Source organism: Varanus komodoensis, unplaced genomic scaffold (assembly GCF_004798865.1).
Source record: "Varanus komodoensis strain SLA01 unplaced genomic scaffold, ASM479886v1 scaffold1, whole genome shotgun sequence".
NCBI lineage: Eukaryota > Metazoa > Chordata > Lepidosauria > Squamata > Varanidae > Varanus > Varanus komodoensis.
This window is the reverse complement of record NW_025335268.1, coordinates 79,916,726-79,944,395: the sequence shown is the minus strand read 5'-3', so window position 1 is coordinate 79,944,395 and position 27,670 is coordinate 79,916,726. Positions and strand designations below refer to the sequence as shown.

Genomic DNA, 27,670 nt, shown 5'->3' with positions numbered 1-27,670 from the left:
AAAATAGGAACACGTTGTACTTTTTCTGTATGTTGTATTTGCTCTGATATGCTGGATTTGGTATGGACCCAAACAAATTCAGTAGCAAAAAGTGAGATATGGCAGTGACTTAAGTAGATTAGATTATTAACAGTTGCTTCTGACTCTGAACACAGGCTGTCTCCATGTTTTTTCATAGTCTGAGGAGTAGAAAATGTTAAAAGTTAAACAAGCATAGTGTTGAGGCTTGTGAGTGGACTGGTGCAGGAAGAATGGTGGGAAATCTTATTTTCAGAGGAGGAAGAAATAGGGAGTCACTCCTCGATGGCATGTTTAAGGTTCCAGCTCCTCAGTTCAATCCTTTTCCAATTACTCAACATCAGCATCATTACCATTTAATTCATGGGTTCCACTTGAGATGTGGATTTCAATTGTGCTAGCATCAGAACCTAGCAAAACAAAGAAGAGAGATCTCTTATTAAATTGAAGGAGAGATATGGATGCGTGGGGAAACATATTTCTCAATCAGCAAAGAGTCTGGCGGCACATGCCTAAATATATATACATAGATTTATGTACATCCATACCACTAAATACATATGAAATGTATACAGTTTTCTAAATAAGTATAAGTAACTTTATATTCCACTAGTTCAAATACTGAAAGCGGTGAAAGGTCCTCACTTCATTACATTATAGGAGGTAAGTATTTGTCCTTACAGTGTTGTATTATCATGCTTTTTGGTTTCAAAAGGGTGCAGACAATCCATTTATTCTGAAAATATTTCCATTTCCAAAAAGCAAGAAATTAATATAGTATATCGATGAATATTAAAGAAACTCTTGGCACTATTTTTTTTGTATCAACCTCTGAAAAAGAAGCAACTACATATATTTAAAAGAAGTATAAGGTACAAATAAGCAATTGCTGTAATTGCACCACCAACCATCAGCCAAATTAGAAAATCCTTATCAAGGAAATGTTGCAGTGTCCTACAGTCAGTAAACAGAAGTTTTTCCTGAATAGGATTCATAGGCGCAAAGATCCATAGGTGCAAAAGACAGACACCAACATGGCAATCTATTGAGTAGAGATTTTTGGTGATTCCCACAGGAGTTTCTCAAATTTCCAGGTGTGCCCATGAATCCACAGAAATGCTGGGGACTTCTGCTTTAAAAAGTAACACAACATGGAGACTGTCCAGCTCATAAGCTATATTACCAATCTTCAAATAAATAAGGATAACTCAAAATGCAAAGAATGCCTTTATTCAATCAAGCAGGAATTCTTCCATACAAACTTGCAAAACCTCAAAGCTTTTTACTGAAAATATGTCTTAAGTTCAGTAAAGAGTATGAATTAAATGAGAATATTTTAGGTTCTCTTCTGTGCTGAGTGGATGTTTGATGTGCTGTGGAAATCAAAACAAACATAAAATATATAAATGTTAAAAAGCTGAATACTTTTTCTATTTGAGAATTAACTGTTGAATAATGATTACATTTTAAGCTGATTGCACTTGCAACTATCAAGAACAAGAACCAGATCTGAAAAGAAAGATTTCTGGTGCCTTAAGCAAATGTACCTCAAAACAAAGAAGGACGGATGACTGGGCTGAAGGGTTATGGGACAAAGTAAAGTATTTAGTTGAGCTTTTGTTTCTGAAATTATTTTACCCCTTTCTACCAGTGCCAAAGCAGCTGCAGCAAAAATATTTCAGCCAGGTGATGCATATGACTTTTTTCTTGTCATGGTCATGGTGGCTCCAGTTGGTACATCTGCCCCCATGTGGTGACTTCTCTGTGACTATGAAGTCACCAGAGATTTTGTTACCATCCCTGGGTGAGCCATGTTGCTCATGTGTCCAGTGATACAACAAACCTTGGAGAAACACCGAAGGCTACAGAACCGCTTGGCAATGGGAGCAGCAAATCTTGCCACTTTGCCACACGGCTGGAATAAGCTTGGGCTTGCCAGAAAGCATGCAAGTGGCACTAACAAGATCTGCTTTCCTAAACCTACTCAGGGTATGAGGAGGTAGTGCATTGTGGCGGCACATTCAGCTGCATCTACTGCAGAGAATGCCCAGAAAAATGGGAAAACACACTGATCTCACATGTCTTAGCACAAAGGAATTGCCATGATCTTCCAGGTCTTCTCAGGAAGAAGCCTGAGAAAATGTCCCCGTTATTTGCACGAAGACTGCCTCTCAAGGAGGCTAAGCAGAACATGGTTCATCCTGACAAACCCTTTCTGCCAGGACAGGCACCATGGAGCTTCTGATCCTGCCTCCAAGTTCTGCTTGGGCACTTTGTGGGAGCTGTCATCCTTGCCCTGCTGCCCTCAGTGCTCCTGCTGTGTTCTGTGAAATACTGGGGAGAAAGAGGATGAAGAAGACACCACAGGGTCTCCACTGTGCCCAATCATTTGTAAGACATAGTGGGGATCCCCAGGCTAATTTAAACCCTGGGGTGCCTTATCAGCTACCCTGCTTTAAAGGTGTTGAGTGAAACTGCCCAATATGTGATGGTTCCTGCTCACAGGCATCCAGAGCCGACTTTTTAAATTAGCTGAGTCCTTGACATTATCTGCTACCCCACTGCTTCCTGTTCCCCCTGAGCTTAGCTATAATCCCCGATGAGGGGAGATGACTTTGCCCAGCAACAGTATATATATAGCACCTTACTGAAACACAACGTATTTGGGAATGGATTTGTCTTGAACAGGCAATCAAGATTGATTAGCTTTCCAAAAGACCTGCTGCTGGCAATGAAATGTGCTTGCCCCATTTTGTTGATATGGACCTGAAAGTTTAGACCTCCTTGGGGGTGGGGCTATGGCAGGTGCCCTGAGGAACATGTGCACTTCAGAATTTGCCATTTACTACTGTGAGTCACAGTGCCACTTTGTTGAGTTTTATTTTCTCTTGTTTAAGCAGCTCTGCATGCAAAATGTGATTGTGGCACAGGACAAGAGGTATTTTGTCTGATTTTTAAAATGTAATATGCTTTTAATTATACTAGTTAAATATCTTTAAGAAGAAGACCCAAGTTGCTTCCCCTTTTCCTTTTAGCTGGTCAAAATGAAAATGGGCAAAATTGTATGTTCACATTAATTGGGAGGTCTGTGCACACGTGTGTGTGTTTTATCTCACAAATTGCTGTGAGCTTCTTGTGGGGAGTTTCACTCATGTGCACATGGACGGCTCTCTAGTCGGTCCGTCTGTCCTTCCTTTTTTTTTTTTTTTTTTTACTTCTGGCATCAAATGACATTAATTACATGTATAATCCCCTCTCTGAATAACAGCATGACTTAACCTCAGCAACTCAAGCAGAAGAAAAACCAAGTATTACTGGACATGTCGGTTATATTAGGCTGAGAGAGCAGAATCCAGTGGGTGCCAGTGCTCCTGCCAATTCTATGCCTTGCCTATTGCATTGCATGAGTGACCCCACCACTTGGAAGACGATTTAGTGCTTCCAGGGCTGAGTGAGCCTCACAGAGGGGGCTCCACCAATAAGCCTCCTTCCCAAAATGAACATTCTCCCTTACCCTGGAGCTTCCCCTGAGAAGTGCTCAATCTCCCTTGCATATCAGGTGGGTCCCACTTCTGCCACAGCATCATGTTCTGTCCCTGGAACTGTGCTGAGTTCTAAGCAGACTAGATTTCCTAAATTCCAGTAGTCTAGATATAGCTAAGCATCAAAGACTTTAAATCAGAGTCCACAGTAATTTTGGAAATGGTTCACCTGTCAGCATTTTTCCAGAATACAGTACTTATTTCCCAGTTCCAGTTTGTCCTCTGAAGAGTTGAGTACATCCCTCTCTCAGTTCCAGGAACTTTTGTGGACTGGTTTAAAGACTACTTTGATGTTTTTGCTCATGCAGCCCCTAGTTCCCAGCCTCAGAATCTGGAGAATCACGATTCCATGGCCTCCTCAAGAAGGATGAAGTGGGTTGATTTAAAAAGCAACAAGAATAGCCAGGAATAGGACAGGATATATGGTTTGAAGCTACTTTAAGCAATTATTTCTTGGTGGGCTCTGTGATGAAAGGTAACACAACCCTAGCTGGGACAAAAACCAGGTTTAAAATGCATACAAAGAAGTTCTTGTAACATTCTGCACTGTTTTTATTCCTGCTTCTAGTTTTACTGTCTTGAATCTTCTGTTTTTAATGTATCTGTACAATGGCCAGAATACTTCAGTTATTGAGCGGGCACAAAATAGAGGAGCTAATCAGAGAGCAAAAGCATGAACGGGCAGCAGGCATTCAAGATTAAGCCACTCTAACTGCCACTTTTCAGGATCCTGGCAGCGTAACAGTATTTCTTCCCTGACATTCTTTATTCTTTGGAGTGAATAACCTGTTTTTAGTGTTTAAATGTCTTCCCAGAATGTCCAAATCCTTGCTGATGCCAGGATGGGCAACCTGTTTGCCTCAGCCTTATTTCTGAAGCTCTCAGTGTACAATGTGTTGAGATTTTTGGCAAGGCTGACCCATTTCTTCCCTGGCTGGCCCCACTGCATGGGAAGAAAAGAGGAAGAAAAATAGTATAGCAGAAGAAAGGATGACTCAAGCAATGGCTTGGCCCAAATCACCATTGATGTGTCTGCTTCTTTCAGATGACTCACGGAGGTATGTGGTGTCTAACAGATAAAAGGTTACCCATCCCTACCTTATATGTGACATTTTAAAGTGGCCTGAGATGAACTGTATGTCCAAGCTAGTGTGTACCCCAGTAAGAATTCAGTTAAAGAATCCATTTGGCCCATTAACTCACAAGGCTGTGCTCTCACCCCACCCTGGCATCTTGTGTTCTGGCCAAGATTCAAAATGGAGCTAACTGGCTGAGATCATAAAGACCTTTATCAAGCTTCACAGCAGGCCTGTTTGGTTTGTTTGCTTACTGAAATGTTCTGAGCACACACGGCACAGTTGGGTGCTGGATATCTCATGTGCCTGAGAGTTCCTGCTCAATGATTCTTTTGAAATGTTGACCCAAAAGGCCAATCCATTGTCTATGTAAACAGACGTGTGTTATTATATTCCAACACTTGTGTGCAATGAGGGAATAGACATTACTGTTTCAAATAACTCGGATAATTGTTGTTTTTCGGGGTGAGGGGGAAAGCATCCTAAGTGCTTAAAGGTCTATAATTTTATTTCCTAGATGCTGGATGCTTTCATAGCAAATAGTGCAGCAGCAGTAACCCCCCCCCCCCCGCTTTCCATTTACCAGTGTGCTTTATTTTAGTTTTGTCTTACTGTTAAACTATCACAAGACTATGGTAAGAGACAGTCTAAAAAAGTTTTAAATAAATACCTATGTCATGGCTGCATCTGAGCATTAGTTGATTGAGAACAATGCTACCTGCTTTGATTGTCAACTGTCTCTCGCTTGCCAGACATATCACTACTTCCAGCCCCACCGCTTTCTGCTTCTATTCCTTCTAAATGAGAAATGCCAGAATTCAATCTAGGACCTGCATCATGAAAAGCATATGTTCTGCCCTTGAGCCATGTTCCTTCTATCCAATTTGGAGTGGTCAACTTCTGGCCTGACAAAGGTTTGGCTTACAACTACTTTTTAACCTACAACTTCCATAGTCACTCATCCTCGACTCTGCTGTCCAGAGCTAATGGGAACTGTGGGCTAAAGCATCTGTGCAGCTCCTTGCCTTAAGCAGTGCTGACAGTGGAATAGCTAAGCAGTTCTCCCCAACCTGTTGTCCTCCAGCTCTTGTGTTGGACTATAATGTCCAGAATTCCTGGCCATCGGCCAAGATCATTGATTTAAATTCTACAGAACATGGAAATGTTGAGTGAAGCATTTGTCGAACAGACTTGTCTAGAAGAGCATGCTAGATGCCTGTGATGTAGTGGTTGCGTATTTCATTCAGGCATGTGACTGGTAATGCAGTCAAGGACAAGTTATACACAATGACTTTTGTAACTCTAGCGAGAGGGGATTAGACAATGAGGTGGCAGTTTCTTGAGGGGTGCAAACAGCAGCCTTTGCCAGTTTGGTTCCCTACATATGCTTGAATTAAGACCCATTTTGGAATCTCCAAAAATCTGGCAGAGGAAACTTTAGTAAACAAAACCATTTTATCTGATCTTGCCTGATCCTGCATCTAACCCAATGGTCTTTTCCATGTAGGAAGACAAGTGGCAAGCAAACTCTTCCCTCTGCTACAAGAGGAAGTCCAGAACTAAGGTTCATAAAACTGCGTACTTACAATAAAAAGCAATGGTAGCAACATAGTGAGGGCTTTATTCCCCATTAATCAGGAAAGCCACTAATGTTAGAAGAGTCCATATTGTGTTTATTATACAAAATTAATGTTCTACGAGATGATAAAAATTACAGGAAACATTAAAGCAAGTTTTGTCAAATGAAGTAATGGATGCTGGTAAGTTTTGTGCATCAGAAAAACATTCTGATAGCAGTACTCTTGTGCACTACAGGGCAAAATTATAATCTCTCATTTTTTCCCACAGACATTTTTATTTTGCTTTTCTTCTGGCAAGAGTAACTTGAAGACAGAGGAATGGAAAGAGTCCCATCATGAAAATACTGGGTGAGATGAGTCAATAGGGTAAGAATACTCTCTCCTTTGGTGCCTGGATCATATATTTGCATACATCTGCACATTCCTCTGCACTTGTTATCTGATAGCTGAATACATGTACTGACAATGTTTAACATGATATAGCACCACCGACAGGGCTTTCATCTCACTGGCAGCCCATTCAAGCAAGCATGCCTTCCAACAAGGAATGTGTGTGGATCAACAAATCTGACATTTACCATCCCTGGTAGACAGGGGAGTTCCTCGTTAGCCTATCATCACTGCCAAGGTTACCTTCAGACAGCATGCTTAAGGCTTCATCAGTCTGATGGTTTGGTGCTACTGGTGTTTTCTTTGAGTCATGGAAGTTCACAGAGTTTCCGCTTGGCAAGGCATAGGCATTCTCAGCAGCAGCTGACGTTGACATGGACTCCCATGGGATCTCACTTTTCTGCCACTGCAGGTCCAACTTCCAACCAGTCCATCCATAAAACGCCAGTGTGAAGAGGAAGCCTTGCATTGGGTTCAGTACTCCCTAAACAGAAAAGAAGGGAAATATCTCTGGGTTTAATATGGGTGAATATAAAAATACAAATGAGTTCAATAAGATATGGGGCAGTGAATTACCATATCTTATAAAGGAATAAACTACATTCTATGCCTATGCATTTGTTTATTTGTATAAAAGCCACCTCTTAGCATAATGCTGTCTGGGCAGCCATTACAATAAAATCAGTAATAACATTAATAAAATAATACAGTTAAAATATTGTAATAAATAAAACAATAAAATTGCTGAATTAAATTAAATTGAATGCTGTCATATGGATAGTTATAGGTAGGTATTATATAATTAATTGTGAATCTATAATTGTTTAGTTTCCATTCAATTCTAGAACCTTAGGATATTTCAGATTTCTCCCTCTGAAGCCAGGTAGAAAGGTCCAACTTCAGAGGAGGTGATCCAACCTCAGATCTCCCTGTCAGCCCCTGAAGAAAGCACACACTTCAGTGTGGGTGCTGAAAGGCAGTATGTTGCGATATGTTGTAAGGGCATCCAGGGAGGTCCTGGATAAACAGGATCCAGAGCCCTCACAGTCCCAGAACATGTGCTGCAGCTGGGGGCAAATCCTTATTTATTTAAAACATTTCTATGCCGCCCCATTCGCAAAAAGCCTCAGGGTGGCTTACTTGAGATATGTGTGTGGAATGGCCCCACATCTGCCCAACCGGCAAGTGTCTGGCAGAAGTCATCCGATGTGCCCATCTTGGAGTGTTCCAATGCAACAGAGTATTCCAGTTCTCTGCCCTGCTCTGTGTGTGTGTGTGTGTGTGTGTGTTCCTGTGTGTATATTAAACTGCTGCATTTCGAACTGCAAGGTTGGCAGGAGCTGGGACGGAGCAACGGGAACTGACCCCATTGTGCAGATTTGAACTGGTGACCTTTCGATCAACCAGCCCAGCAGCACAGCAGTTTAAACCACTGCGCCACCTGCATCCCCTATATTAAACTGCATAAAAGCACAACGCACTAACAAGCACACGGTACTAATTTGTTTTATACCTAATTTGCCCCAAACATGCACATTCACAATGATAGTTCCACATAGATGTGCATATAAACATATTTTATGTCTTCCATTTCAGGCTCAAAACAGACATTTCCTTAAATATGCTTCCTTTCATTTTTCTCCTAGAAAGAGTATAAGAGCTCTGATCTGTCTCAGAACCCTAGCTTGGAAGATAGAAGAGTTTTCAGATACAATTCAGTTTCTTTGCATCTAATCTGGAGTTTTAAGGGTAACTGTAAAAAAAATACAGCTGAAACTCACAGATTTAAAGTAATGCTGGTTTTGGCCTTCAGATTAAAAATATTGCCAAGGTGGCATACTGGAAAATTAAACCAAAGAAGCCATATGAAAACCATGCACTACAAAACACAAAGAATAAAGTGCAGCAGTAAACGTAAGCCAGAATAAAGCCAGAATTCCATGCACCTGAAATAAAACTGTCTTCACCCCATATACAGATTCAGGCAGAACTCCAGGGAAAATGAATTCCACAATGGGAGACACCATTGTCCCTTGTGCCAACCAACTAGATAACACAGGAAATCTGGTGCTAGGTATGATCATTCAAAGATGTGAGATTGTTTTATGGCTCTCATGATGTTGTGCAGTGCTGCTGTTCTAGTACATCTACCCTTCTTGAGCAGTGCTTTTTATAGACCTGTGGAAGGCATCTCAGGTGCTACTAAACCATCATTCTTGATACAGCAGTATCAGTCTTGGGGGTCATGATGCTCTAGTGAGAAAATGCTTACTATATGGATGAAAAGAAGCAGGGATTTAATGCAAGCCGTTCACACTATTTTTGTGGAAGGAACAAAAGAGTGGCAAGCAAAGGAAGCTAATGGCAGAAAGAGGTCTCATGTATGCTAATACTTTAAAGACTCGAGAGTGACTATGCACAGGCTTCTGACCTGTTTACACAACAGGTGCCAGCAAACACAAGCTGTATATGTATAAGGATCCATTGCTTTTGCACTCTTTACCAACTACTGAAGGGCAAGAAGTCTTGGGCATGCAACGTGATTAGTTTAATATCTCAAGAGGGTCAGCACTCATCCTAGGATATAGGATCCTTTCTTCTCCTGGGCACAAGGATGTTGCTGCAATTACTGGGGAACAAGTCTAAAGAAAGAGCCCCAGAATTCCCTAAGCCAGGAATAGTCAAGCCTATGGAATACCAGTGTGCCCCTGGTCAGTTTACTCAGCGGCTGCTGAAGTAGCCCAGCCTCTTACTTCTTATTGTAATTTGTTTTTTTCTAATCTGAGTAAGATTAGAAAATTTCTTACATGCAGCTGGAATTGTTGCCAAGCAAAGCAAGGGCCTTAGATTCTTCTCCCATGCATGCCCCTGGGATGGAAATGAAGCTGGTAGGTGGCTGCAGGCTGATGCTTTCACTTGCAGCATGTCTGTTTTGTGGAGGTGCCCACAAATTTCTCAGATCACTAAATGTAGGGCCTACCTCTGCCTTAAACCTGTTCGGGCCCCACCCTCACACAATGGATGACTCTGAGTCGGAAAGCAAGGCTTTGACTCTGTCTTCTAAATCATGGGAGAAAGTGATGAATGTAGAGCAGACTCGCCACTACAATGCATCAGGACTAGGAGGGCAGGGCTGATGGCAGGGCATTGCTCTCCCCTCATAGCACTGTGAACTAGGGAAGGGTCAGCATCTGAACAGAGCTTCTGAACTGCTCTGCTGATGGAAAAGGAAACCAGCTCTTACTCCTTGGAATCCAAGCCGAATAGGTCACAAGCATATCCTAAGGAGCATGAGATACCCTGGACCTTTGTTGAGGGGTTCCTTCTAAGTCCAGGCATCAGAGAAAGGAGGTGAGCATCAGAAAGAAGCAGTTCAGAGAGAGTGCTAAACTGTTACCGAGGTCGGAAACAGGAGAGAGACGTCTCTGAATTGGGAGGTTATTAATAGATTCAAGCCTCTGGTCTGGCTGGAAAGATTAGCAGAAGGAAGCAATTGTCATGAGGTGCATTCCTCCCTCTGACAATCACCAGCCTCAGGGTGTTTCTTTTGCAAAGGACTCTTTATTGTTTGCAACATTAATCATCTGGACAATTCTCTAAGCATATACAGAGTGGTTAGTTGAACCCAATCTAGCAATTACTTCCCAAAACTTGCCTTATGAACATGTTTGTGCCCCAGCCCTGGGGAAGGGGCCCTGTGGAAATGTGCACGCCTCCATTTCACATGCTTCTCTTCCAGTTGAGCTTCTTGCCTCTGCTGATGCCTGGCCATGGGCAATATTATTAATGAAGGGAGGAGCTGGTCTCCATTTGAGGATTCCCCAGTCTCAGCAGCCTCTCCCACTGGATGTATCTTCATACTGTTCTCAGGATCTCCTCTGCATCTGGTTTGGACTAATCTCTTCCACCTCTATCGCCTTCTGTTGCCCCTCAGTACATTGAACAACCCACTGCTCCTCAATCCCATCAAAATACTCAGTTTCTTCTTCTGAATCTGAATCAACCGACGTGGAACGGCTAGCTTCCTGTGGGAATGTCTGTCTCAGCCTGCCATCACACTCACTCTCAACAGCAATTATATGCTGGCCCAAAGCACCAAATGGGACCATGTGAATCCTCGCTAACATCAGTAAACAAAATATTGAAAAAGAACCTAGTTGTGAGACTGTGCCTGGTTTCCCATAACACCGTCTAGCATTAGATACATTTTGTGGTTTCTCATTGTGAAGGGAGAACTGTTAGCAACCAGGGAGGTGGAACTAAAAGCATCTCAAACTGCAATCCTACACTCTATTCCCTTCTTTGGGAGTCAGCAGCACAGAACACAGCAGGGCTTCTCAGTAGATCCATATATGACTGTTTTGTGAGAACAGTCATGCAGTTTCCTGGGGTTTCCAGTGAAGTAACACCACCCCATTGTGCAGAAAAGAAAGGCAGAAAGAAGTAGATAAACACAAGGAACTGCAAAAGAAGGGGGGGAGGATAAGCTGATGAGTGTAGTGTAGAGATAGTCCACAACAATAGAAGGAAATGAAGCCCATAAAGCAGATAACATGTGAAGAAAAGGAAGTATTGAGGGTCTATTATGTTGTGGGAGAGGAGAAAGAGCAGGAGTAAGAGATAGTAGAAGGAGCAGGAAGCAGATGACAGTGCAACTAATGTTAGTCATGATAAGGATGACAGCTGCTTTAGTGCAAGAGAGAGAAATGGCAAAGCCACGGGAAGGCCTGCAGAGAGACAATCAGGAACCAACCTGGATGTGACAGGACAACTGCGCATTGATACATTAAATACTATAATGAGGCAGCAGGGATGAAAGCAGGAAAGCAATTTAAGACATTTTTCCCAAAGGCCAGAAGAGGTGCCAGGGGATTTCAAAGCACTATGTGAACCTCGGGGGTTGTCACTTCTGCACAGGGAACAGCTCTCTTCTCTGTGTACTCTATCGCTTCTCACCCTGGAAGACTTCTCTGTCCACTCTTTCCTTTGCACAACTTCCTCTTCCAGCATCCTCCACATTCCCATTCAGATAGTTTTACATGCACCAGAAACTTTTCAGTAGGGTTGCTGCCCAACTTCAACAATTGCAGTTCACTGATCATGTCCATTTTAGTGGACATAAAGCAAATGTTTAAAGAAAGACCTATACTTTCTTTGTAATTAGGGGATGCATGCATGTGCCACAGCTGACATCGTCTAAAAAGAGACTTCCTATATTACACAGGAGGAAAATGGATATGCCTCTTAAGATTTTAAGACACATTTTATAACAACTTTACGTAAAGTATTTTTAAAAAGAGAAATAATAATAATCAAAGGTACTTCTTTTTAATCGGCTAAACTTTTCCTTTGAAATGCATGGATGGGCAGGTGTTTTGCAGCGTCTTGTATAAGAGATGGTAGTGACCAGTCTCTATCCTCTTATAACCTTCACTCCATTCAGACGCTGGTCTCTCTCAGACAATTTATCTCAGGAGGAATTTCCGAGCACCATGACAGGGAGAGACCATGATTCATATGGAGATGGAGCACACATGCTATTGTATGTGCCATTTACTCCCAAGGGCTAGAGAATTACCACATATCATTCTCTCCAAGAAAATCACACTCTCCCCAGCTAATTAACAGCTGAGGTTGCAGAAGCACAATTTGTGGAGATGCAGAAAACTCAGTGGACATCCACATAGGCCACAACTGCTGCGCACATGTGCATCACAGAGAGTATCGTCTTTTTTCTTGGAACTGACAAGAACACAGATGCATCTAACCAACAGATGGAGGAGACCTTAGGTTCAGCATGAGCTAGTAACCTTGCCAGTGTATCAGCAGATTATGCTCCTAAAAAGCTCCCAAAATTCAGGATGCCCTTACCATTATAATCCATGTGATCAGTGCAGCATTTCGAATGTTTTTCAAAAGGCCTCCATTGATATCTGGCTGTATTTCCAGGTAGAACAGAAGTCCCTCATTTATAATGTTTGATGACCAGCTGATATCACCATAAAAATAAGGAGGAAGACAGGCTGATTTATATATATCCAATGGTTTTCCAAGCACAGTTAAACTACATTTCTGCAAATGTGTACACACTTTAATGCTAACTAGCAGTAGCAGCATAGTTTTTTATTAATGAAGGCACAAAATCTCCCTCTTTTGAAAAAAAGTAAAGCAGTAACATTACTATTCTACACTTCTGTAGGATTGTAAATTGTTGGGTTATATTTGGATCACTGCTATTCATAATATGTCATGCTGCAGTGGATGAAAAGAGAGGAGTCATTGTTATAGACAACATAAGGAAAATAATTTTAAGCAGTAGCAGTAGATAATAGAAACAGCACATACTTTGATCTTAGTCAAAATTTCATTGCAATATTTAAGTATCAATAAAGTTAGCTTTCAAGCATGGAGCTAATATAAAACCAGCCTATGGATCTGCTTGCCCTACGACAGTATTCCATCAAGGTGGAAAATTTTGTCTTACCAAACAATGACCACCAGCATAATTTTGAAAAAGCGAACTTTGATCTCTGTTCCCAGCCGTCTTTCATTCTCTGTGTAGATTCCTTGTCTTCCTTTCAGTAAAGATGCAACTAGGAAGCAGAGGTAACGCCATGTTAACAATATGGTTTATTTTGGGATTTTAAAGATGGAGACAAATTTATTTATTTATTTAAAACTTTTGTAGACCGTTCCATTGCTGAAGTCTCAGGACAGTTTAACAATACAAAATGTAAGGGAAAAAATATAAAAAAATCAAAATGCAGTGTCTGTATTTAGCAATAATAAAATTTAGCAATTTTATTTAATAAAAGCACAATTAAAACAGTCGGGTCTTAAAACATTGGGAAAATAAAAAGGGTTTGCCCTGGAGCAGAAAAGAATAAAGTGATGGCGCCAGGCAAACCTCTCTGGGGAGCGAATTCCACAATTGAGGTGCCACCGCGGAGAAGGCCCTTCTCTGGGTAGTCAGCCTCCTAATCTCCTTCAGGGAGCGCAACCGGGGAAGGCCATCTGCCCCAGATCTTAAGGGGAGGCAGGCACATATGGGAAGAGACGTCCTTCAGGTAACCAGGCCCTAAGCTGTTTACTGTGTTGCTCTTTTGTGGAAGCCTTCCTGAAATGTTCTTACTATTCACTCTATAATGCTTGCAGAGAACAGCATTCTGGAGGACAGATCCCAAATCTAAGTCAATAGTGCACTGCCATTTCCTCAGAAGATCAGCACCAGGTGAAAATTTGGTTCCATAAGTAGCATGTGTCTGTTATGTAATGTGCAAGAGTGTAAAGGAGTCAAATCCTTGCAAAAATATAATGACACTGGAAATATCTTCAATCCTGATTTCAAATGCACAGAACCTAGTCTTTTACGTGTGTAAAAGCACTGTGATGGACAACAGTAAGGAGAGAAAGAGTATTAATTCGGTGTAACAATCCCCACAACCACGCTTTGTAGTTTTGTTCTGCATTTAATTGTCTGCTTCACCAAACACTGAGACAGGAGAGAACAGCCATACTACAGAATAAATCAGTTCTGTAAATTCCTACGGAAAATTGGGAGTGTTCAAGTAATATGAAAGAGGCATGGGAATCGTAATGGATAAGTAACCACATAGAACTGAAATAGGACAAGCGCGTCATGAACTAAACTTGCCCGTTAATGACATCATGAAACTGGACACCTTCCAGAAGATCTATAGACATCAAAAGAAGTTATAGAACATATAAATCTACTCCTATTATAGCTGCAGTCTTCAAGAAGAAGGAGGTAAAAATGCAAAGAATAAAACTGTAGCACTGAAGCTCTGCATCAAATCTCAGTGCAGCAGAGTGCTGCTCTCTGAAAGTTTTCTAAAAAGAATAAAAAAATGGTCTTCAGACCTAGTTAAGGATATTAAAGTAACTCTTAGAAACACAGTACTAGATAAGGTGTCTTCTGGGTTAGCTGTAGTACTCCCAAAAGATTCTGCGACCCATTTTTGCAGCAATAACTGCATTCACTGAATCTGACAGAACACTTTTGACAGAAAGTCCTTACCAAATGGACTACATAAAAACCTGTATTTGAGCATCTAGGTGTATTTCCACTTGCAAGCACAGAAAGGAATATAAAATGCTATTAAAAAACAAGAAAAAAGTGTTGCCATCCAATCCATGTTGCTGAAAATCTGTTGCATCTCAGATTCAAAGGCAGAATTGCAAACAAGGATACTGCTCTTGCTGCAGTTCACTGGATTACAAAACAAGCTGCCCACTTAGGATTTGATGTTGGAAAGGGACTGCCTACACAAGTCTAGAGTCACCATTTTGAGAAGATCTCCACCATGCATGATATATATATATATATCATGCATGGTGGAGATCTTATATAAGATCTCTCTCTATATATATAGATAGATAGATAGATAGATAGATAGATAGATAGATCTTTATATATATATAAAGTACCCCTGATTTATATTTTACATGTTCCTGGTACCCACTCCCCTATTTCTTACACAGCTTCATAAAGATGCACAGGTGCTTGCACGCACACATGGAACAGATCCATTTCCATGAACAGATCCATTAGGATTTCTGGGTATGAGACTGAGAATGTTCTCTCTGCCTTTGCCTTTCCATGGTCAAAGGGTTTCTGCTGCAGCTGTCAAAATCCCTGCTGCAAAAATCCAGAAATCTATCGCTGTACTACCAGTGGGGCTCTGACTGCAGTGGAACCAGAGATGGGGAGTGCTGGAGATGTGCCAGGAAGGCTGTGGAAAAACAGGATCCTAAAGAACTCTTATTCTCCCAACATGCCCCTGACATGGCCTAGGGCTGGCCTAATAAATTTCTTCTGACTGAGGTCATTGGAAGGATGCAAGAAGGCTTTTTAAAAGCCTCAGGCGCTTTTCTCCTTCAGCTGCAGTTACCTGGCAGGGTTTCACAGAGGGCAGAAGCTCTGCCACAGATTTTGGGCTCTCTCCCAGTGAGTAACACAGCTCTGTTTATGATTATGTTGGACTGTGTCAACCTTCCCTTAAGTCAACCTTCCCCAGCCTAGTGCCTTCAAAATGTGTAAGAACACAGCTCCTATCATCCCCCAGCTAGCTATGGGATTATGAGAGTTGTAGTCTCAAATGCATGGAAGGTACCATGTCAGGGAAGAGTGTTTTTACTGTTTGTAGTCCATTCAGAAAAGATTGAACAGATAAAAATAACACAATAAATGAATAAATAAATGTTTAATTCATATCCACAAAACCTCACTGCCCTTTGGAATCTTACCAGCTGTTACTGTTCGACTGAAAAGGATTGGGTTGGCCACCAAAACAAGTCCCAGTGGAACGTATGTCGTGACATAATGAGGAATCGCATGCTCCAGGCCGTTTTCACAACTGGGAAGGGAAGGGACAAAGAGCATTGAATTCGTTTTCACTGCTGCCCAAGCTGAGCCTTTTACACATGTCGCTCACATAGGAAGCGTGCCAGTTTTTTGCTGAGATTACAGGCTGGCTGGGAACACAGAGGCGCCATTTTGAAGAACTAGCATGCAGCAGTATTTCCAAAGCCACCCCTTTTCATATGCTTTGTATTTTGAGCCATTCATGCCAGGGCACCCTACATACGAACAAGCTTTTCAGACTTGCTAATTATGTTGTCTTAAAATCAACCAAGAATAAAAAGATTTTTTAAAAGCATTGCAGTGTTCTAAGAATCTGCTGGTATTAAACAATTCAATAAACAGCTTCCTAGTTCCCACCTCTGCAAACACACACACATGCCCTAAACTAACACAATTATAATTTGTATCATTTTCTGTTTGGAAGTGGAGGAAATTGTTTCCACAACTTGCTTCCTAGAGGAATTTACAGATACATGGATGCAAATTAAAAACAGTCAACTAATGTAATATAGTAAATGATGTCATTAGCTTCCTTCATACCATGAACATTGCTTTGTTGAGCCAAAATAGACAGTGATCATGTTTACACAGCATGGTAAAAGATGGTTTAGTGTAACAAGCTGCAACGAGCCACCTCCCTACATGACTGAAAGAGGAAGTTTAGAAACTCTCACTTAAACTCATTTGTTTGTGCCATGTGAGCAACCAGCTGTGGCTAACTGAACTAACCAAAAGCATCTGAATTCCTCATTCTGGCCACATGGAAGAGAAAGGAAATGATGAAATGTGATCCCCAAGCTCACTGTGGCTTGTTGCTGCTTCGACATTGCGCTAGACCATAGCCTAGAATGATGCACAAGTAGAAACATAGAACAGTAGAGTTGGAAAGGGGTGAACGGTCCATCGGCTGGTCTGTGCAGGACACCAAGTTAAACACTCCCTCTCAGAGTTGCATCTTGAATGCCTTTAGTGTGGGAAAGCCTACCACCTCCCTAGGTAACTGTCCTACTGCTTTAACAGTCAAGACATTTTTCCTGATATCTAGCCTGACTTTTCCTGGCTTTCTGTGAACTTGAGCCTATTATTCTGAGTCCTACATCAGAAGATACCCTGTCCTTCCTCTTTGTGATACCATTCAAGTACTTGTAGAGTGCTATCATATCTTCCCTCAGTCTTCTCTTCTCAAGGGTAAACATGCCCAGTTCTTTCAATTTCTCCTCACAGGGCTTTGTTTCCAGTCCCTGGATCATCTTTATTGCCCTCATCTGAACCCTTTCTAGCTTGTCTGCATATTTCTGAAACTGTGGTGCTCAGAACTGGACATGGTACTCCAGATGAGGCCTAACCTGTGCTGAACTAGTACTTCACATGATTTAGAACTGATGCTTCTATTATGTTGGCAAACAGCCCCAAACTTGAACTTGCTGAAATGATGAGAGAATTTGGGAAAAGGACATGTGTCTAACATATAAATGTGACCTTTATTCTTCTCTCTCTCTCTCTCTCTCTCTCTCTCTCTCTCTCTCTCTCTCTCTCTCTCTCACACACACACACACACACACACACACACACACACTCATTCCTTGCAAATTCTCTCCCCATCTTCCTAACTTTGCCCTCCCTAAGTTTACAATTTGGCCTCCAAATTCTGGAGTTGTGCTCGTGAGAGGGTAGAGAGACTCAAAACTACCTCGTATTTGCAGTAGAAAATGTGTGGGCTGAGAAAAGCACTCATCAGCCTCACTCTTCTCTTTAAAATGGTTCCTCTTAATTTCCACATTACAATGAAGCACAAAAGTAAATTGGACTGCCTTAGAACACCTAGCTTCATGTTTCACTTAGCTTATTTAAGCAGACATTAAAACAAACCCACAGTAAGAATATGCCATTTATTTATTTCATTTCTATTATCACCCAATGGATAAAAGTCTCTAGGCAATGTACAACAATACTTGCCTTTCCTTCATGGCTGCATATCCAGAAGCAGCCTTCCATCCAGTCCTAAAATCAATGGGGCAGAGCTGCGGTATAATTAGTAGACTACTTAAGAAACATGAGCTCAACCAACTGCCTGAACCTAATCACCTCTGTCTTCTGCCACATAAAATCTATAAGAACATTAAGCAAATCACAGAAGTGAATTGCAAAGTTAGACATGCTTACCTAGAAACCGAAGGGTAGTAGAGCATCGCAATTCCCTCTACGCACAGTAGGACTGCCAAACCCCACGTCATCATGTGATATAACACAATTGTACTGGGAAAACATTACATAGAAAATGAAGGTGAGGATATTTCCGTGTAAACATTAGGGATCGATTGTTTAGCTTCCTCCCTTTGAACAGAAAGGCCATTGCTCTTTGGAACAACTATTTCATACATTTTGGAATGGGTTTCCAATTGGATCTTGAAGTTCACCTCTTGCATTTATTTATTATTTATTATATTGTCTTCCCACCAAGATAATATTCGAGGTAGCTAGCAGTACTTTACAATAAAAATTCAGTTAAGACAAATAAATTAAAGGACCGTTAAAAAGCACAGCAATCGAATAAAACATTGCCATCAAACAGTCTGAAAGTGAGAGATGGGTCACCCCTGAAGTTCTTAAAACCTGGGGCAGGTTCATATGCAAGAAAGCAATCTTTCAGGTAGCCGGTTCCAAAGATGTATAGGCAAGCAATGCTTATCGTGTTTAGTTTAATTACAAACAATGATATCTGGAAAACTTCAGTAAAGAAATTAGGTGACTAGAGCTGAAGCCAGCTGTAAGCAGACAGATATTATAAACAGTGTTTAGGTAAACTGATCTTAATTAGACAAGCAATTGTCTGAAACTGCAGATTAACAGGCACATTGATACAAACATGTTTCCTGAAAAGATTGATCTGTTTCTAAAATTGATTCAGTTTCAATTTTGTACCTTAGGCCTGCTGATCTTCTGACCACCAAGTATGCATCTACAGCATAGCAGAACAGCCACCAAAAACCAGCACTGTAAAAGAGCTGTATCCACATCTGTAACAGGAGAAAATATCCTTTATGTCACAGCTATTTAGAGCAGAAGGATGATCAAAATATCGTCACTTTTAACTTTGGAACATTACATCCACATGTCTTCACTAAGGTATGTAGACTTTTACATCCAGAATAATTACTGCCGAAAACTTCTCACTCAGTATGCATGGAATAAATTCTAAAAATCTTAGTTCTACAACTATTACACATGCAGATATATGCATTGCCTTTTACTACAGAATCTCCCTTCCACCCACAAAAAGCAGGAGAGGATGTTTTAAATAAATTGATCATGAAACAAGCTTGTTGAATGCTTGTTTTCATAATTTCTGCTAGAGGAGCATCATATATTTTTAACAGGTATATGGCCTAAAATCTAGATTGAGAAAGTAACTGTGCAAGCATCATTCACTTACATATCTAGCTAGGGCAGCCTTCTTCAGTTTGATGCCTTCCAGATGTTTTGGCCCCAAATCAGCCGCAGCCAGTACAGACAGTGGTCAGGAATACTGGATGTTACAGTCCAAAACATTTGGAGAATGCCAAATTGAAAGCTAGAGATGTGGGTGAGTAACCTACCAAACTAGATCAGGGTATTTCTGTGTGGGGGTAAATTTATTTTTACTTGAACTACTTCGAATGGCTATTTCTTAATGTCCTGCTTAGAGAAAGGTTTTATATGTGTTGTAAACCTGCATTCTTCATAAAACGCTAACAGAAACATGGAATGCACAGGTTCAAATCTAGCTAAATTCCATGGCCTTTATCTGAAGATGGTTCACATTTTTCCCTCACAACTAGACCTTAGATAACTGATCTTTCTTGTCTGTGTTTACAAGTCCTGACATTCTTTTCACCGGAGCTGGATTTTTGTTGCATACTTTCCCCTAAAAATTGGCCTGAGGCCTTCATTCCACCCTTTCTCTTCAGCTCCTGGAATTCTTGGTGTTTATCACCATTTCTCTTTGTATTTTTCACCTTATCTCTTTATAAGCAATAAATTGACATTATCTCCAGCAGCTATTGTCTAATTTACCTGCAGGCAATCATGCTTTTTATCATGCTGCTTACAATTCTAAAAACCAAATGTTTTTCTTGACCCTGATGCAAGGGAAGCAAGCAAGCAAGCAAGCAGACACCCGAGACTGCTGGCCAGCTAAAAAACTGTGCTGCCCAATACTGCACATGGCCTTTAGCTCAATATGCTCAGGATTCACAGCCTTAATTGATCACCTGCGTTTTCATTATATTGAATCCCGTTTTTATATTCGGAAAACCACAATTATTATTATTTGTTGTTATTTAAAAGGAGTACTGCTGGTGCATCTCACATGGTTTGTATCTCCTACTGGGGGCTTATGCCAAATCTTTATCACCTTAGTCAGCAGTGATACAACCATGGGCAAAGCTGGGGAGTGGGGGTGCAGAGACTGCAAACTCATAAGAATAAATATTTCAGAATTTCAGATCAAAATGTTTTGGTCTGTAACAGTCAAAGTGCTTTTGTGTGGAACCAGTTCAAAAAGGTACCTCTTTATCTGGGATGTCCTTACTAGTCCTACCTAGTTCTCCTCCGTTTAACTGGATGTGCTAGAAGGGCAGATTTGTTTGAAGAAATGCAGTTATAGCATAGTTCAGGAGTAGGCAACCTAATGCTCCCAGAAGTTTTGGGTTTTATTTATTTATTTATTTATTTATTATTACAAGCATTTATATCCCTTCAGACAAGCACTCAGGATATCTTACAAAATATTGTGTGTGTGTGTGTGTGTGTGTGTGTGTGTGTGTGTAACTCTGTATCTCTGTAATTCCTCACCAGTGTCCATGCTGGTTGGGATTGGCAGTAGTCAAAATCCAAACATATGCTAGGCGTTGTACCCAAAGTTAATCATTTCAATAGGCCTACTCTAAGTAGGACTAATGCTGGCGACATCCCAGATTGTTTTCCCCCTGGACTAGATTTCCCTAGACTTTAACTCACAAAACCTGTGTTTGAATTCCCATGGAGCCATGTAATTCTCTGGTGGAACTTGGGCCAGTTTCTCACTCTCAGTTTAATTCGCATTACCAGGTTGTTGCAAGGATAAATGGAATAAGCCTTTTTATACTGCCCTGACTTCAGATGAACAGCAAGATAAAATGGGATGCGCCAAGGAGTGCAATGCAACAGAGCAGCAGGTCACTTGTTTGAAGCACAGCCATATCTTATACCTACCGCGCTACCCACACAGAAGGCAGCAGGCCAAACATCTGTCCCATTCGCCACAGATATGTTTCCTACAAAGCTTGGGAACCCTATCCAGACTGTTGATCTGAAGATTATACCTATAAAGAAGTAGGGCAGGGGAAATCAGTGTTAATAGACTATCATTCTGGCTCACTGTATTTTAACAGTTTTCTCCAAATTTTATAAAACGTGCTGTACTGTTTCATTTCAAGGGAGAACTGGGACATCCATTATCTTTGCACAATAAAAAAATGATCACACCAATGTTTTAGGTAAGTGGAAAGTCTACTCCTAGTAAGGAATAGTCTCTCCTATATGTTCTTGCATGCTGTATTCTTACAAAAGAGTCAAAATGTTCTCAGAGTCTGTGAATCATATGCTTGTCTGCTGTCCCAGACTTCAAGTTGCGGTCATGGTCATGTGAATAACTGGAGAGCAAACTATGGATTTCATTCATGAATTGAGACAATTCAAGGATTAAAAGCTCAATGGCTTCAACCACATTCCATAGTGTGCATGTGGCACTGCAGCCTGGAGCTGCTATGACCACACATTTTCTGTTTGAGTTCTCTCATCAGGGTACAATTCTGCCTTGTCTCCTGCCTTTGAATTATTGCCATGTGAACTAAACGCATAGGACAGAAAAGAGTCAAATGTATATTTGCATTACCATCATAGAAAATGAGAAATCCAATCAATAGGTGAAGAAACACCTTTGGCAGCAACGCATACTAATTCTTTCATCTCCTTGCAGTCAACAGTAGACTTAACATATTAATTATGACTTTCAAATGAAACACTAAATATTGGGGGTGAGGTTAACAATGGGGCACTAAATAACAACACAGGAAATTGTGCAATGAGAGAATAGTCTATTCAGTTTTAAACACAGAGGGACAAATTCTTAGGTTTCAAAAATGAGGGGGTGGAGGAAAGAGAAATAAGAATGGTATCCTACAGAATATAAGTACACAGACCTCTTTGTATTGATTACTGTCAAACAGGCCTGGGTTCCCATATAACACCAGACCAAACTGGCAAACTAGGGCTTCTACCTACAGTCCAAATCAGAATTGGAAGCTTCAAGTATAAAATGGGTTGTTAATGGATTTAATGGGCAAACTCAAACCATAGCAGTGAAAGAAGAGAGATTTTGAGCACTCAAGCAAGGGAAAGAACCATATGAGTCTAAGACTCATTCATGTAACTCCAAACCATGATTTTGGGTGCTATGAAGCACAGCTTTATTCTGTGGTTGAATTAAATCATTCATTAATTTTGGAGGCCCCAAATGATGTCTTCTAGTTGTTTTCCCACTGCTTCTTCATTTTCAAGAAAAAAAATCTATTATTGAAGATATGATAGAATAGGAACTCAATAATTACTGGAGGTGCAAAGTTCTATTTTTCTGGCGGTGCTCTTAGGACACCATCCAATGTAGATGCCTGTAACCATCTGAACTCCAACGAACATGGTCATCCAAGGATTGCCTCCATGCTTCCCGCGCCTTCCAAAACACCCAGATGGCCAATTTCAGTCACTGAAGTATTTTCCCTGCTCATGAGGAGGAGGAGGGGCTGGGCCACCACCTGGAAGTCTCACATCCTGGGACAGCAGCTGCTACTCTGCTACTCCCCCTTACACCAGGGGTAGCACTTGCCACTTTAGAACCACAGTGACACAGAGGAACTGTGCCAGCTCTAAGGGCAAAGTGCGGACATGCCAAATACACATGCCAGCTGAGATGTTCAAGCACCGAAGCCAGGGCACTGAAATTTCCTAATGGACACAGGTTGTGCCTTTAGAGTTGTGCGTCATTTAAGCCATGGTTCTCTTTCTGATGCCAGTTTTGTCTGGTGCAACCTTACAAAGCTGCAAGGAGTTCTTTCTGCTCCAGAAACATTAATACCAGCATGTGCAGTTACTGAGATGGCTTCATACATTAGAGGGAGTCAAATTTGTCTTTGCCATTGAGGGCTACCACCAATGACAGTGTGCCTGTACCATAAATTTTAAACTGTTCTGCTTGAATAATCACCTTTTTATGTACTAATTTGATTGAAAAGAGGGACAACATATAATGCATCATATGGGCATTTTCAAATTATGTTTCCAGCATTCATTTCACGAGTTTAAGCGCCATTTAAAACCATATTATGGTGCATCTAAAAATTGGCATTGTGCCTATCTTTTTGTATTTTAAAATAACTCCTCCATTAAGGCTTATGGTTTTACAAATGAATAAACTATGATTACTACTCAAGAACACTTCATGTTAGAATTGGCACAACTCTCTCTGGAGCCCTTTGGATATGCAATTGCACAATGAACATTTAACTGTAAGGACTTCCAGAAGGACTTTGGAATCCCATTCATGCCAAGGTGCTTGGACTAACACCCTCCCAGGTCAATTGAAGAAAACAAAAACGAAGAAAATATAAAGTGAGAAGAATTCAGAAATTGCGACAGATTTTTTTTTTTCATTTTGAAAACAAGTATATAATTAGAAGAGGAATAGCCCAGAGGCAGGAGTCATCAGAAAAAGAGTCAGACGCAGTTTTACACGGACCTCTTGGGAAAGAGTTTGGGTTTATTGCTGCCATTCAGTGCTCAGGCAGAAGCCAGCGCCACGGACCCCATCGGGCTAACGCTGCCCAGGACTGCTCGGCAAGGCTGCGCCCACAGGAGAAGCCCGGGCTGCGCTCGGGTCACCGGGGCCGTGGATGCCGCGTCAGATCCGCTCGTCCTCGCTCTCCCTCTCCCGCTCCCTCCCGGGCTGCAGCATCCCTGCGAGGCCAGGAGGGGCAGAGGCGCTCGCTTCCCGGCGCTGCCGCCGCCTCGTCTCTCGCAAGGCAAACAGGCCTCCTTACCCAGAGCGCCCAGCATGTCACAGGCGGAGATGAAGAGCAGGATGGTGGTGGAGGAGGACGCCTTCGGCATCTTCCGCGGGCCTTGGCCCTTCTTGGGGAGGAGCTGCAGCGCGCTGAGCACCAGGCCGACGGACGCGCTGCCCAGGCAAACCCCGCAGAAGACCTCCGGCCGGAAAGTCAGCACCAGCTCGGTGGCCGCGTCGCGGTTGGGGCAGCAGAACGTCTCCAGCCTGGGAGAGGCCATGGCCGGCGCGAGAGGACGGCGCGGCAGCCGCTCTTCGCCTCCCAGCGCGGACTCGCAGGCTTTCCTCCGGTCGTTTTCCCACTAGCTCCGCGGGAGGAGAGTCACGGGACGGCGGATCATGCGGCGCCGCTGCTAAATCCCCTCGAGCTGCCATTCCCACGCGCTCAGCCTTCGCCAGGGCGGAGAGCGGGCAAACCCTAATCCAAAGCATGCCCCTTTGCGCGCAGGCATTGATTGGCAGGGCTCCCCTCCCAATTTTGCTGCCTCGCATAGCCTGTTTGTTATGCTCTGCTTGAGAATCAGAGAGAAAGAGAGCGCGCGCGTGCATTTTGTAGCATTGAGCGCATGGTAAACAGAAGAGAAGAAAGGCCCCTTCCCTTCCGTTTATGCCTATGTTTGATCCGTACTCTGCCTTTTGATCACGAAGCATGGCATCTAGGCCTGCTTGCTCTCATAAATAAAGCTCGATTAAAGTTCCCTTCTGCAAGCCACGGTCTAGTAACAACGAAGTAGCTTGAGGATAACCTGTCGCTCACAGGGCGTTGAGTTTAAATGCGCATTCAGGAGCGCTAAAAAGTTGCTTTGGAGGCTGTTACTGAATTCCGACTCGAGTCATCAAAGCGTGACTTTTTAAGAGAAGGAGGGAATCCCAGGCAGCCCATCACACCTCAATCAATCCTTGCAATGACAGTTAATCCGGAGTAGCAGTATTCATTTATTCTGTATGTATGCAAGCCGAACAGAACAGATTTGAACCCCCATGTCCACTTAATCCATTCATTATGCAAAAGAAGAGTAGGAAGAGAGAGACTGCGAAGAAACCACACATTAACCATCAAATGTTCATGGTTCTGCAAGGCAGTTCCCCATCTGTGTGGTTAAAACACAGAAACAGCATAACTGGGAGCCTTAGAGCCACTGGCACTGATTTGGAAAAGGAGGGAAGAACAAGCACATTAGCTAGGCTCGCTTGTCTGCTTAATGCTGAGATCCTATGCATGTTTAAACAAAGGGCGAGGGGGGGGGGAATGTCTGGCGATTGCTGGGAGCCTGAACTTTTCTAGCCTGAACTTTTCTTGTCTGAATATGCATAGGATTTCACACTGATTATAGATGCCAGTGCTGGGAAGAGACCAATCCAACTATGCAGACATTTCAAGATACATCACCAGTTATGAGGCAGTTAGAACTTACTAGGGTAACTGTTGCATATCAGGTTATGCATGTCTGCACAGAAGTAATTTCCATTGAGATCAGTGGAACCTGCATCCAAGTGAGTGTTTTGAGTCTGCAGCGCAAGTTGTCCTTAATACATGTTAAGGGTATTAGACCCAACCCTGAGATCAGTCTTAAATCTTGAATCCTTTACTTCCCGTAGTCATGAAGTCACATGGTTTTCTTGTTACATGCTGTCACCTCCCACTCTTGGAAACCTTGTGAAGATCACCTTTCAAAATGTCCTGTCCTTGGCGGTCCTGTCCAGCTCTTGTAAATTCAAGAGCCATACAGTAGTGATGCAATTATGTGATACGCTATTGAAAGATGGATTATGTGGTATCCAACAGTTTATATGATAGGAAGGCAGGACAGAGACTTTTCCCTTGTAGTGCTTTCATATAGAAACAATTATTATAGCATTTAAACACAGATGTGGCTTCTATGCATACTTTCATAGTCAAATAGAACACTGTGAACAAAAATGGCTGTTGCAACTCTGATATCCAGTCCCAAAGCTAAAGGAAGCTGCTTTATCTTGAGCCTGACAAAGCCTCAGTGCTCCCTGTAGCCTTATGGAAGCAGCCCACCCTTCTCAGTAGACTGTTAAAAAGATGGACACTGAATTCGGTCCACTTGGTCCTGCTAAGTCCACCTGAGAGGGGATTCTTACAGTGGACATACTCATCTGAAATAAGTTGCTGTAGGAGTCTACCAGGCCCCATCAATGCAGTTTTTAGGAAAGTTCTGAAAACTTGCTTACTTATTTTGGCCTTCCTCCGACTGTACTTTATTGAATTATGGCTGCAGTTGTCTGTTCTAGGTTTGTTTTTTAATGGTGTTTGCTGCTGTTGCTGTTTTTTACTGTGTTTTTACTACTGTATGTTTCTAAGGGGTTTTACTGTTGTATTTTTCCTTGGGCAAACCTCTGCCCTGAAAGTTGGCCAAGATAAAGTGTAAATAAATAAGGCTTGCCCCATGTTTGAGGACAGTCTGGTGGAGCAGGCTCTTGTTTACATGCTCACAGCATCAGCAATTCCCACAGTATATAAACATACAACCTACTGCACCTTGAGTCAAGTTGGCAATACTTTCTGGAACTTACAGGATTTGATGTCTTTTGCCTAAGGTAAGTATCTCAGTTTAAAAACAAAACAAAACAATTGGAGCAGTCTGAGAGCAAACCCTTACAGCGCCTTCTCATTTTGTGCTTCCAGAGATGTACTATTTGGGATCACATCTTTTGACAAGAACAAGTTTGTTTTCTCAGTCTATCATCATTATTTAGCCGAAAGGTTACTTCCGTGTACCAAAATGAGAGGGGAAGTGGGGGAAGGCTGCTTTGAAATCTACGTCTGAGGTAGTGCTGAGACAGTATGAACTGTGATAAAATGCCTGTTGTAAATATTGTAATGAAGTTTGAGGATTCAAAGCGCTCTCCGTGCAGCAATAGAGTTCTCTTGTAAAAAGGAACAGGGAGTGGGAAGACAACTAAAAGTGCACTTTTCTTGTCTTGATGTGCATTTATTAGTGGCAACTATGATGTTACATTGCTCAGAGGCCCTCTAAAAAGCCACATATAGTTACTATAAAGAGAAGAGTTTTTCTTCTTGCTGGTTTGCTGCTTAATGTAGTGACTTCCAGTTTTCAGAAAAGAAATGTTTGTTCAGAATAACTGAATTAACAATGCCTCTGTAATGTTATCCCACTTAAAAAGAAATGTTTGTTCAGAATAACTGAATTAACAATGTCTCTGTAATGTTATCCCACTTTTACCAATTTGTCCCTTCTCTCTTTTTTATATCTCTGTCTTTCTGCTGGGTGATTTACACACTGTTCTATCCAATAGATTTGAAAAAATGCTGGTATCTTTTTGTTTTAAAAACTATATACTTTATCTACCTAAAACATATACACTTGTCCTGCTAGGCTTGCAATCCAAACTCACTGGGTAGCATTTGGCAAGTCATTACTTGGTCAGCCTCAGCTCTCCTGCCAGATGTAGTATGGGATTCTTCCTTTGAAGATGCTTCTAGTGCAACATGGCCACAGCCAGTGGGTGTGACATGAAGAACACAGGGATCAGACCTTTCTGTCAGCATGTCG

General features: G+C 41.8%; 1 protein-coding gene across 2 annotated transcripts; it reads right to left on the bottom strand.

Moving 5' to 3' along the window:
- Window positions 1-14: 14 nt before the first annotated feature.
- On the bottom strand, window positions 15-24,565 carry GPR143 (G protein-coupled receptor 143). Of its 2 annotated transcripts, none has more exons than XM_044432415.1 (9): window positions 24,106-24,565; window positions 21,224-21,333; window positions 18,914-19,008; window positions 18,155-18,247; window positions 15,874-15,983; window positions 13,091-13,199; window positions 12,478-12,595; window positions 6,795-7,090; window positions 15-428 (listed from the first exon to the last, which is right to left on the bottom strand). In XM_044432415.1, exons 1-9 carry the CDS (start codon window positions 24,347-24,349, stop codon window positions 422-424), a joined length of 1,182 nt encoding a protein of 393 aa, XP_044288350.1. In that variant the 5' UTR covers window positions 24,350-24,565; the 3' UTR covers window positions 15-421. The 2 variants fall into 2 exon arrangements, with proteins under 2 accessions (XP_044288350.1, XP_044288339.1); XM_044432404.1 differs by having other exon boundaries at window positions 6,850-7,090.
- Between the last annotated feature and the right edge of the window lie 3,105 nt (window positions 24,566-27,670).